Source organism: Cucumis sativus, chromosome 6, assembly GCF_000004075.3.
Source record: "Cucumis sativus cultivar 9930 chromosome 6, Cucumber_9930_V3, whole genome shotgun sequence".
NCBI classification, from domain to species: domain Eukaryota; kingdom Viridiplantae; phylum Streptophyta; class Magnoliopsida; order Cucurbitales; family Cucurbitaceae; genus Cucumis; species Cucumis sativus.
Window position 1 is genome coordinate 17,120,477 of NC_026660.2, and position 13,395 is coordinate 17,133,871.

The 13,395-nt window shown below is 33.8% G+C and overlaps 1 protein-coding gene across 1 annotated transcript; it reads right to left on the minus strand.

Moving 5' to 3' along the window:
* Positions 1–11,178: 11,178 nt before the first annotated feature.
* On the minus strand, positions 11,179–11,712 carry LOC101206713 (protein MKS1). The gene has a single exon (XM_004148777.3). It carries the CDS (start codon positions 11,710–11,712, stop codon positions 11,179–11,181), a length of 534 nt encoding a protein of 177 aa, XP_004148825.1.
* Positions 11,713–13,395: the final 1,683 nt, after the last annotated feature.

Genomic DNA, 13,395 nt, shown 5'->3' on the forward strand with positions numbered 1-13,395 from the left:
CGATTGGCTTACATCCGAAGGTTCATCTCTAACTTGGCCGGTCGGTGTCAACCTTTTCAAAAGTTGATGAGAAAAGGAGAAAATTTTGTGTGGGATGAAGCTTGTCAGAACGCTTTTGATAGCATAAAGAAATACTTGCTTACTCCCCCAGTGCTGGGAGCTCCAGTACCTGACAAACCACTAATATTGTACATTGCTGCACAAGAAAGGTCCTTAGGAGCATTACTGGCACAAGAAGAGGTAAAGGGAAAGGAGCGTTCTCTCTACTATCTAAGCAGAACATTAATTGGGGCTGAAGTTAACTATTCTCCTATCGAAAAGATGTGTCTTGCACTTTTCTTTGCCATTGATAAGTTGAGGCATTATATGCAGGCCTTCACGGTTCATCTAGTGGCAAAAGCAGACCCTATAAAGTATGTTCTATCCAGGCCAATCATCGCTGGACGCTTAGCCAAATGGGCGGTTCTACTCCAACAATATGACATTGTCTATATTCCCCAAAAGGCGATAAAAGGACAAGCGCTAGCAGACTTTTTAGCAGACCACCCAATTCCTTCGGATTGGAAGTTATGTGATGACCTACCAGACGATGAGGTTTTCTTCACAGAAGTTATGGAACCTTGGACTATGTACTTCGATGGTGCAGCTCGAAGAAGTGGTGCGGGGGCAGGCATTGTCCTCATTTCTCCTGAGAAGCATATGTTGCCTTATAGCTTTGCACTTTCCGAATTGTGTTCAAACAATGTGGCTGAATATCAGGCTTTGATAATTGGCCTTCAAATAGCATTAGAAATCGGAGTGTCATTCATAGAGGTCTATGGTGATTCAAAATTGATAATCAATCAACTCTCGCTTCAATATGACGTGAAACATGAAGACTTGAAGCCATATTTTGCTTATGCTCGACAATTGATGGAAAAGTTTGATAATGTGATGTTAGAACATGTCCCTAGAGTAGAAAATAAGAGAGCGGATGCATTGGCAAATTTAGCCACGGCCTTGACCATGCCAGATGATGTAACTCTGAACATACCACTTTGTCAACGATGGATTATACCCCAGTTAGGCCTGAATGTCAGGAAGTGAACATGGCAACATCCTATTTGATTGATGAAGAAGATTGGCGTCAACCCATCATAGAGTATCTTGAACATGGAAAGCTTCCAAAGGATTCTCGTCATAAAATTGAGATACGAAGAAGGGCAGCACACTTCATTTATTACAAGGGAACTTTATATCGCCGTTCTCTTGAAGGGCTCTTCCTTCGATGTCTCGGAAAGGAAGATTCGGTAAAAGCTCTAAAGGAAGTACATGCAGGTGTTTGTGGAGCACATCAATCGGGACCAAAGCTTCAATTCCAGCTAAGAAGAATGGGCTACTACTGGCCTAAGATGATCCAAGATTCAATAGACTATGTGAAGAAGTGTGAGCCTTGTCAATACCATGCAAACTTCATACACCAACCTCCAGAACCTCTTCATCCAACTGTGGCTTCTTGGCCTTTTGAGGCTTGGGGACTCGATCTGGTTGGCCCCATTACACCAAAATCATCAGCAGGACATTCTTATATCCTAGCAGCAACAGACTATTTTTCAAGGTGGGCTGAGGCCATTTCATTGAGAGAAGCCAAGAAGGAGAACGTGGCAGACTTTATTCGAACACACATCATCTATCGATACGGTATTCCACATCGAATCGTGACGGATAATGGAAAGCAATTCTCCAATAGTATGGTGGACAAGTTATGTGAAAAATTCAAATTCAAGCAATATAAGTCATCCATGTACAACGCAGCTGTGAATGGACTAGCAGAAGCATTCAACAAAACATTGTGTAATCTTTTAAAGAAAATTGTCTCCAAGTCAAAGAGGGATTGGCAAGAAAAGATCGGCGAGGCATTATGGGCTTATCGGACGACTCATCGCACCCCTACAGGGGTTACACCATATTCGCTTGTTTACGGTGTGGAGGCTATCCTTCCTCTCGAAAGGGAAATTCCGTCACTAAGAATGACAGTACAAGAGGGATTGACTACCGAAGATAATGTGAAGTTACGTCTTCAAGAATTAGAAGCACTTGACGAAAAGCGATTAGAGGCTCAGCAAGCATTGGAATGTTATCAAGCGAGAATGTCCAAAGCTTTTGATAAACACGTTAAACCTCGCTCCTTTCAAGTCGGTGATCTAGTACTTGCCGTAAGGAGACCGATCATCACAACAAGGCATACAAGAAATAAGTTCACACCTAAATGGGATGGACCCTACATTGTTAAAGAAGTTTATACAAATGGCGCATACAAGATCGTTGATCAAGACGGACTACGAATTGGCCCAATCAATGGTAAATTTCTTAAAAAATTTTATGCTTAATTTTGTTAAAAAAAAAAAAAAAAAAAAAAGTTGAACTACGTTATGACTTGATCCCTATATTATAAAGGGTATGTAGGCAGCTTAAGGAAAACCTTAAGCCCAGTCCAGCAAAAAAAAAAAGTTGAACTACGTTATGACTTGATCCCTATATTATAAAGGGTAAGTAGGCAGCTTAAGGAAAACCTTAAGCCCAGTCCAGCAAAAAAAAAAAAAAAAAAAAAAAAGTTGAACTACGTTATGACTTGATCCCTATATTATAAAGGGTACGTAGGCAGCTTAAGGAAGCCCAGTCGAGCAAAAAAAAGTTGAACTACGTTATGACTTGATCCCTATATTATAAAGGGTACGTAGGCAGCTTAAGGAAAACCTTAAGCCCAGTCCAGCAAAAAAAGTTGAACTACGTTATGACTTGATCCCTATATTGTAAAGGGTACGTAGGCAGCTTAAGGAAAACCTTAAGCCCAGTCCAGAAAAAAAAAAAAGTTGAACTACGTTATGACTTGATCCCTACATTATAAAGGGTACGTAAGCAACTTAAAGAAAACTTTAAGTTCAGTCCACCATTATAAAAAAAAAAAAAAAAAAAACCTTGAACTACGTTGTGAGTTAATTCTTTTCTTCAAATGGTGTTCATTTCTACTAAGGAATCATAACAAATTGGGGGCAAATCCCTAAATTCAAGATGTTCATCTCTAGTAACAATGAGATGAAATAAATTGAAGATGTACAAACTCCGTGCAAAGACTATGTACAAGTTGAGTGCATGTAAAAAGAAAAAAAAAAGAATCTCAAAATCAAGCTCAAAGGCGTCATTAATGATCCCTCATATTCAAGCATAAAGGTTTCATTGATGATTCCTTATATTCAAGTTTGAAGGCTTCATCGATGCTGCAGCTCCAACTCTTTGAGAGGATAATGATGGTACAACTTCGATAGGACGACGATCGGGCAGCTCTGCCTTCGCCTCTCCAAGATGAAAACGACAGTGTAACATCGTTTCTGCCTCTTGAAGAAGATGCATACAATGCTAAAGCTTTAACCTCTGCTTCATCTTCAACTTATTGCAACCGAGAGGATTCATCTTCATCTTCTCCTAGGAACCGCAACCGAGAAGATTCATTTTTATCTTCTCTCAGGTGTAGCAACTGAAGAGGATTCATCTTTATCTTCTCCCAAGTGCTACAACCGAAGAGGATTCATCTTCATTTGCTCTAAAGTGTGGCAAGTGAGAGGATTCATCTTTTTCTTCTCCCATGTGTTGCAATCGAGAGGATTCATCTTCATCTTCTCCTAGGAATCGCAACCGAGAAGATTCATCTTCATCTTCTCTTAGGTGTTGCAACCGAAGAGGATTCATCTTCATCTTCTTCTAAGTGTTGCAATCGAAGATGATTCATCTTCATCTGCTCTAAGGTGTCGCAAGTGAGAGGATTCATCTTTGTCTTCCTCCATGTGTTACAACCGAGATGATTCATCTTCATCTTTACCTAGGAGTCGCAATCGAGAAGATTCATTTTCATCTTCTCTCAGGTGTAACAACCGAAGATGATTCATCTTCATCTGCTCTAAGGTGTCGCAAGTGAGAGGATTCATCTTTGTCTTCTCCTATGTGTTGCAACCGAGAGGATTCATCTTCATCTTCTCCTAAGAATTGCAACTGAGAAGATTCATCGTCATCTTCTCCTAAGAGTCGCAACCGAGAAGATTCACCTTCATCTTCTTTCAGGTGTCGCAACCAAAGAAGATTCATCTTTATCTTCTTCCAGGTGCTGCAACCAAAGAGGATTCATCTTCATCTTCTTTCATATGACGTAGCCGGAAGGATTCACCTTCATCTTCTTCTAGGTGCTACAACCGAGAGGATTCATCTTCATCTTCTCCTAGGAATTGCAACTGAGAAGATTCATCTTCATCTTCTCATAAGAGTCGCAACCGAGAAGATTCACCTTCATCTTCTTTCAGGTGTCGCAACCAAAGAAGATTCATCTTCATCTTCTTTTAGGAGTTGCAACCAAAGAGGATTCATCTTCATCTTCTTTCATATGACGTAGCCGGAAGGATTCACCTTCATCTTCTTCTAGGTGCTACAACCGAGAGGATTCATCTTCATCTTCTCCTAAGAATTGCAACTGAGAAGATTCATCTTCATCTTCTCCTAAGAGTCGTAACCGAGAAGATTCACCTTCATCTTCTTTCAGGTGTCGTAACCAAAGAAGATTCATCTTCATCTTCTTTTAGGAGTTGCAACCAAAGAGGATTCATCTTCATCTTCTTTCATATGTCGTAGCCGGAAGGATTCACCTTCATCTTCTTCTAGGTGCTACAATCAAAGAGGATTCATCTTCATCTTCTCTTATATGTCATAGCTGAGAAGATTCATCTTCATCTTCTCCCAGGTGCTGCAATCGAAAATGATTCATCTTCTCTCATATGTCATAGCCGAGAGGATTCATCTTCATCTTCTCCCATATGTCATAGCCGAGAGGATTTATCTTCATCTTCTCCCAGGTGCTGCAATTGAATAGGATTCATCTTCATCTCCTCCCATATGTCATAGTCGAGAGGATTCATCTCCTTCCATATGTCATAGCCGAGAGGATTCATCTTCATCTTCTTCCAAGTGCTGCAACTGAAGAGAATTCATCTTCATCTCCTCCCATATGTCATAGCCGAGAGGATTCATCTTCATCTTCTCCTATATGTCGTAGCTGAGAGTATTCATCTTTATCATCTAACAGGTGTCGCAACCCGGCCGATGGAATTCATTTTCATCAGCTCTAAGGTGTCGCAAGCTAGATGATTCATTTCATCTTCTCCCTTGTACCACAACCAAGAAAGAAAAAAAAAGGAGAAAGCAAGAAGAAGAAAGAAGAAAAACAAAAAAAGAAAGAAGCAAAAGAAGAAAACAAAAAGAAAGAAGAAGAAGAAAAAACAAAAAAGAAAGAAGCAAAAGAAGAAAAACAAAAAGAAAGAAGAACAAGAAGAAGAAAAAGCAAACGAAGATTGAAGCCCGACGATGACAGAGTCGATCTCTCCTACTAGGGCGATAGATCTGACGGCAAAAGCCCGATCGTCCCTAGAAGAAGCTCAACAAAGTCATTTCTGCAAACGAAGATTGAAGCCCGACGATGACAGAGTCGATCTCTCCTACTAGGGCGATAGATCTGACGGCAAAAGCCGATCGTCCCTAGAAGAAGCTCAACAAAGTCATTTCTGCAAACGAAGATTGAAGCCCGACGATGACAGAGTCGATCTCTCCTACTAGGGCGATAGATCTGACGGCAAAAGCCCGATCGTCCCTAGAAGAAGCTCAACAAAGTCATTTTGCAAACGAAGATTGAAGCCCGACGATGACAGAGTCGATCTCTCCTACTAGGGCGATAGATCTGACGGCAAAAGCCCGATCGTCCCTAGAAGAAGCTCAACAAAGTCATTTCTGCAAACGAAGATTGAAGCCCGACGATGACAGAGTCGATCTCTCCTACTAGGGCGATAGATCTGACGGCAAAAGCCCGATCGTCCCTAGAAGAAGCTCAACAAAGTCATTTCTGCAAACGAAGATCGAAGCCCGACGATGACAGAGTCGATCTCTCCTACTAGGGCGATAGATCTGACGGCAAAAGCCCGATCGTCCCTAGAAGAAGCTCAACAAAGTCATTTCTGCAAACGAAGATTGAAGCCCGACGATGACAGAGTCGATCTCTCCACTAGGGCGATAGATCTGACGGCAAAAGCCCGATCGTCCCTAGAAGAAGCTCAACAAAGTCATTTCTGCAAACGAAGATCGAAGCCCGACGATGACAGAGTCGATCTCTCCTACTAGGGCGATAGATCTGACGGCAGAAGCCCGATCGTCCCTAGAAGAAGCTCGACAAAGTCATTCCTGCAAAAAAAAAAACAAAAAAAAAAAAAAAAAACAAAACAACACAAAAAAAAACAAACAAACAAAAAAAACAAAACAAACAGAAAAAAAAAAACACACACACAAAAAAAAAGAAAAAAAAAAGAGAAAGGGAGAAGAAAAGTTTTCTATACCTTTCTGCTAATTTTGATGAGGAATAAGCGTTGGATGAGGTATAAGTGAGTAGGGTATGAGTCTATTTATAAGCCCAACAAATCCAATTCCTAAAAGGATTAGGAATGATATTTAATTATTTTTTTAAAAAAACAAATCCAATTCCTAAAAGGAATAGGAATGATTTTTAAAAATATATATATATAAAGAAAAGATAATCCAATTATTTATTTTATTTTAAATTATTATTTTTTTTTTTGGATAAATCTCAAGTTTAACTTTTATTGAGATATTTAAAATATTTAAAAATTTCAACATTTTTAAAAAATATATAATATATATATATATATATATAAATATTCTCAATTTCAAAATTCAAGTTAAATTAACTTGCATATATGACCTCCTTTTTATCATGAATTTAAATCGTAGCCATAAATCCAACTTTACCTAAGATTGAGGATCTGATTTTTTTTTATCTCAAATTAAAATTGGTCATTCCAAATTCTTATGCATCCCCAAGATAAATTAAGGTACGGTAGAAACCTTATCCTTATTTCAAAATTAAAATTTTGGTTATATTCCAAATTTTACTTAAAAAAAAAAATCATCATATTAATTTTTTTTTTCCCTCAAATAAAATTAAGTGGGAAATAAAACTTTGAATTTTTTTTAAGGTTTGGCCATATTCCAACCCTTATTTTAAATTTAAATCAAACTCACGTACTAAATTCATAGTTTGATTAATTTGATATGTTGAATTGAGTAAAAAAAAAAAGGCTCGTACTTTGACTTCAAATTTATCTTTTCCGAGATTCATTCACCCATATACGTGCATAAATCTCGAAAAGGGGGCATTTGTTGAATAAGAAATTTTGAGACCAATCACAAGTTGCCACATCATTTATTAAGTTAATGATGAAAAGTACAAATAATTAAATTTGGGACTAATTAAAATTGACACATGCTCCAAATTAAAGAGTTAAAATAAATAAATTGGTCATTCTAAGAATGCCACATGTTTTCATATTAATCGTTGGATTAAGTTAATATTTTAGTTCAATTAAATATTATTTACTTGGACTAAGTTCAATTAAGCCAAAAAAATAAGCTTAATTGAGCCCAAAGACTAAATATAACCTAAGTCCATATGGTTGAGCCCATGGGTCTGGTCCATGGACCAACCAGTTCAAACCCATAAAGCCCACCAGTGAACTCTATAAATAGAGGAATTCTCCTCATTTGTAGCGGTTGGAAAATTTTGACTCTAGAAGATCCAGAGAGAATTCTTCCAAAAGCTAGAAGACTCCCTAACTTCTGAAGTTGACCATCCTCGAAGATTGAAGCTGTTTTGAAGATACAAACTTTCTTCCAAGACTCCAACTTCAAGAACATCACGTGCTCCGCTTCCTCAAATCAAGCGTAAGCATTCAACCAACTTGAAGAAAATCACGTGCTCCGCTTCTCCAAATCAAGCGTAGACGTTCAACAAACTTCAAGAACATCACGTGCTCCGCTTCTCCAAATCAAGCGTAGACGTTCAACAAACTTCAAGAACATCACGTGCTCCGCTTCCTCCAAATCAAGCGTAGACATACAGTTGAGAGAGAATCAGAGGATCAAATTCTAGAGATTGAACCGCATCGCATCAAATCAACAAAAATACAACATCAACCCAAGTTCAAGTCCACGAATTAAATTTCTCCGGAAATCTCGTGCGAACACCCATCTTCTACAATAAAACATGGACCTTTAATAACATTTGGTAAAACCTCCACAAAAATCCTACTTGAGGACTAATGATTTTTGGAATTCATTTCTTTTTTAATCAATTTAAGGTTACATACCTAAGCTAGGGGGATTATATGTAACCACTCATCTTAATACCATCCCCAATTATTAAGATCTATTTTTGTAGCTAATAATCTCCATACAAGACCTTGTTTATTCAATAACCATTTTTTTGTTTTAAAAATTAGTCAATTTCTCTAATTTTTAGTTCAATTAATTTTTTTTTTTTCATAATTTGACTTCGTTATTCTTCGAAATACACATAAAAGGTAGATTACAAAATAAGAAAGTTAGAAGCTATGGTTTATAATTTGTTTTTTTTAAATGAAGACCTATAAAAAGTTAATACAACTATAAAAATTAAAGGGTGTATCGTAATCAAACTATTATATTTGTTTTCAAGTACTTTAGAGAGTGATGAGTTGATATTTTATTATTATTATTTATATAAAAAAGACTTAATTGCTGAGGTTTTTTTTCCAATATGATTGGAGAAAGTTGTGTAGTAAAGAATGTAGCCAGGAATAGACGAGGAATAATAATAATTACTAAAGAAAAAGAATATATACTATTCTCAAATGCATGAAGTAGGAAAGAATTGGTGAAAAAATTAAGTATGGAATTGATGTTCGCTAATGTAGTTGCTGTAGATTTATCAAAAAGATCAATATTGACTAACTACTTAAATTTGATAGAGATAATGTGGGTGGTTCTACTGCCAAATATTCTTCAAGCGAATAAAAAAACACTTTCACTTCATCTTGCTTGCTATTTGTACATAACTGAATCACACATACATTAAAAGTTTGGTATATACTAATGATTTACAAAATTCATCAAAAAATTTGTCTTTTAAAATTTATATTTAATTGTTCTTTTTTATACTTAGTGAGGGTAAAAAATTATGTTAAACATACAAAACATTAGTTATACTACAATAAAATAGAGAGAATAACAACTAAATAAGTTAAATGGTTTTTAATATAACAATTGTGAAAATAGGAATCAAACATTTCCACCTTTAAAATAAAGATTATGTCAATTATTGTTCAACAAAAATTTACTTTCATACTTTATTAAATTTATATTTTTAAAATGGTTCATTTAATTTTACTTGAACTCTCTTCTCTCATGGGTTGTTAGAGAAAGTAAAATTCATAATTAGTTGTTAATAAAATGTGGATAGTACAAGTGACTTAGTACTACTACTATTGATAGTGAGATGATTCATAGTTTCATCAAGAAGTTGTTCTAAAATTTTGTTTGCAAATTCTCCAACAAAATCTCAATATTTTTTCTAAAAAAAAAAAGAGAGTAACAATCAATTCTTGATATTTCATTAAAATTTCAATAATAATAATAATAACAAGACTATAAAAGAGTTTGATATTGACATGTAACTCATTTCATGTTATGGTTAGAATATATAGATATTATTCTTGATTAAAAGAGGAAAAAGAACCACATTGATAATAAAGCAAAGTTAGTGCAAAAATGTTAATATATAATTTAAAAGAAAAACATTAGATTAAAACCGTGAGAGAATTAAAACTCTATTCATAAGATGAATAGTATAAATACTATATGAATTGAGTTATAGTGATTTATAAAAATGTTAATAGATAATTAAATATGTCATACATATGATTTTTTCAAAAATAAAAAAAAAAATTGACAAATTATTTAAAAACAAGAGAAAAAAAATTGTTAACCTAAATATTTTGTTAAATGTTCTATATAAATTTTAAAATGTGGTATATTACAGTGAGGTATCTTTTTAATATAAAAAATAATAAAAAAAAAAAATAGTACATTTCAATTTCAATGTAGTTTTGTTGAATTTGGCACATGTTATGTGTGGAGGTTCAACTAATTTATTATTTTTAAGATTTTTAAAACGACGGCTCTTAATAGTTTGATCATTCAAGACATCCATTAAATTGACTCTTAAATTTAATCATTATTTTAAAAAGTTATTATTGAACCTTAGATATTAATTATTACGTATAAAGCTAAAGTTGAGTTATATATAGAGAGAGAAATAAACCAAATTAATGACAATAATATATAATAATTAATAAACATAGATTATCTATAAACAAAATAAAAAGAAATCATAACTTTTATGGGCCATTTGCAAAAAAACAAAAAAAAAAAAAAAGTTTTTGTTTCATAAAGGTGAAATATATACAAATAATATGAACCCTTTTTAAGATTTGGATTATAAACAAGAGTTGGTATATATTTTTTTTATCCTTTAAAAAACTACAAGTGGATGAAATGGTTTCCAAATAAAATAAATTTAATTTTCCAAAGGCCAAAACTAGATAACCATCAATAATAATTCTTACAACTCATCTCATAATTCATAAAAACAAAAACCAATTGGTTCATATATAGATCAATATTTATCTTTAGCTTTTTAATTCTCTCTCCTAATTGTTTAATTTTTTCATTAAAAAAATGCCCTTTATTACAAATATTAATGTTGAATATTATAGGTTGTATAATGTCTCAAACATAATATGTAAATAGATCATCAGAAAGAGAATAACTAAAAGTCAAATATATTGTCTCTCTCTCTCTCCCTCTCTCAAAACACATCAAATTGTCAAGCCATTATTGTCAGAGTCCATATAGAATAACTTGAAAATTTTCATTAAGAGAAATTTCATTAATAATGTGACAAAATTAAAAATTGGTTACCAAAAAAAAAAAAACAACTGAAGCTTCTAAAGTATAAATGCCCCATCTCAAAATAGCCACCAAAATATGGAAAAGAGGAAGAGAAAAAAAAAAAAAAGGACTTACAGAGGCCAACCCAAGGAGGTAGAGATCAAGATCATATGAAGCAATAAATAAGGATCCAATTCCAAGTTGTAGATTGAAGAATCCAACATATGGGTAAAAAAAAAAATAATCTAATAATAATGTCAGCTCCCAAAAAAATAATAATTATAATGACAATGAAATGGTTGACAAAATTAAGAGAGAGAGAGAGAGTTAATGAAAATCAGGGAAGTTTTGTTGGAAGAAATCTAAAGATGAAGAAAAATGATTGGCAGCTATGGGGCTAAGGTCATGAAAAAATTGTGTAAGAGAGGTGAGATCCCCGGCGGCGGCGGCGGCGGGGGCCTGTGGTGGGGGATTGAAAATAGTGGAGGAAATGGGCGGTAGCAACCCCGGGGTAGGCGATAATATCCCATGAGCAATAATCCTGTCCACACCAGCTTGATCATCTATAGGGTCATCTGTAGTGGGGATGGAGATATGATCTGGAGGTGGATGGTGGTCATGAACAAGGGCATGGTTTGATGAGGAGGAGGGGGGTTGATGATGGCCGGTGAGACGTTGGACCAAGTCCTTGAACTCGGTAGGATCAGTGTGGATGATCTTGGGGGAGACTGTGTAGATGATGACGGGGCGGTGTGGTTGCGGTGGGGGGAGCGGCGGCTTTTTGATCTTGTGAGAATCTTTGGTGATTTTGAGGGCGGAGGGGCGGGGGCCTTGGAGTTGAAGCTCTTTTTTTTCAGGCATAACTTTTTTCTTTAATTATTAGTTGTTGAAGAAAGAAAAAAGAGACATGGGAATTGAAAGGTTATATGAAGAGAGAAAATTATGAGAAGTTTAGTATATAATATATCTATATGCATATGTGTTTGTGTGAAGGGTTTCTTGGTGGTTTAAAAGTTTGAACTTGTCTTTATAAAAAAAAAAAGAAAAAAGAAAAAAAAGGAAAAGAAAGGGTATTGTTTCAGTGTTGAAAGCGTCCAACCCAAGTCTGGAGTAGCGTATTTATCATTATTATGTCTTTTCCACGTCGGATATTATTTCCTATATGCTGACCTGGTTTTTGTTTTTTCAAACCTTTTACTTATCTAATATTATTAATCCCATCTCTTTATTTTAAGTCCATCATTTTTTACAAACTTTCACGTTATGCTTACGGTCTTTGATTGGGTTCTAATTTTAAAACACCACTTCAATCATTTTTATCAAATGCCTGTTTTTTCAAATCTAATCAAATAAACTAAAATTTTACTATTTAATATTTTTCATTTGTTTTGCAATACATTCATTCCAATATTTCTAATCCTTTCACCCCTTTTTTAGAAAAAACAACCTAATATGTTATTTTAAATTGTATTATGAAATTTCTCTTTTCAAACTGGTATTTCTAAAAGTTGTTGGAGAATAAAAAAACCAAAAAAATCATTAAATTAAATGCTTTATATTCTTCAGGTCATCCGATTCTCTTAATCCCTTTAATATATTTCCTATAAGTTCTTTTTTTTTTTCCTTAATCATTTAATTTATCAATTGAACTATAGTTTAGGTGTCTTAAGCATCTTTTACCCAAAGTATGCTCTAAAATATAAATATGGATGAAATACAAAATTTGATGTTATGTAATTAAGTCGCTATATGAATATATAATTTATAATATGTGACAAGCTGCTATTATTTATTTATTTATTTATTATATTTTGGGAAAGTATGTAGTATAGTATATTGATTACGGTTAATTCTGGGGTTTAGGTTAATTATTGTTGCTTGCTATATTTATACAATTATATTAAACGTACTTAAGAAGTTTTGTATTATTATTAATTATTATTATTTGAAAGAATAAGTTTTTGTATGTTATTGGATTCAAACAAATTTATATGATTTTGTGACTTTTCTTCTACTTTCTTAAAAAGAAAAAAAGAAAACATTAATTGTCTATGGAATAATATTTTTTTAATTTTTATAAAATAAGAAAATTTATATTCTCTACTGATATTGACACTTAACTCCTTAGATTTGATGTATGCCTGATTTACAAAAGGAAAAAAGAAAGAAAAAAAGAAGCAAATTACTCACAGAAAATGTTAAGGGTTAGTTTTTAAATATAGCAAATATAAGCAAACTTGTTTGAAAATGTAACAAATTTTTTACTATTTATCTGTGCATTGACATTTTTGTTATATCTAAAAATATTTTAGATACTTTTGTTGTTTAAGATAATTATTTAAAATATTAGAGAATAGTAAAATAAAGTAAATATGGTGAATTCATGCATTTTTTTCCAAATAGTATTAGGGTTGAAGCAATTGAATCTTTAAGTGGATAATGTAGGTCAATTAGTGATTTGGTTTTCTCAAATTTCCATTTCTTTTTCAAGTTTAACTATTAAACTCTTAAGTTTAATTTGTTTTAACTTTTTTTTATATATAA

What these genes read in the sequence shown, in the direction of transcription:
- LOC101206713 (XM_004148777.3), bottom strand. Translation starts at nt 11,712, where the DNA reads ATGCCTGAAAAAAAAGAGCTTCAACTCCAAGGCCCCCGCCCCTCCGCC.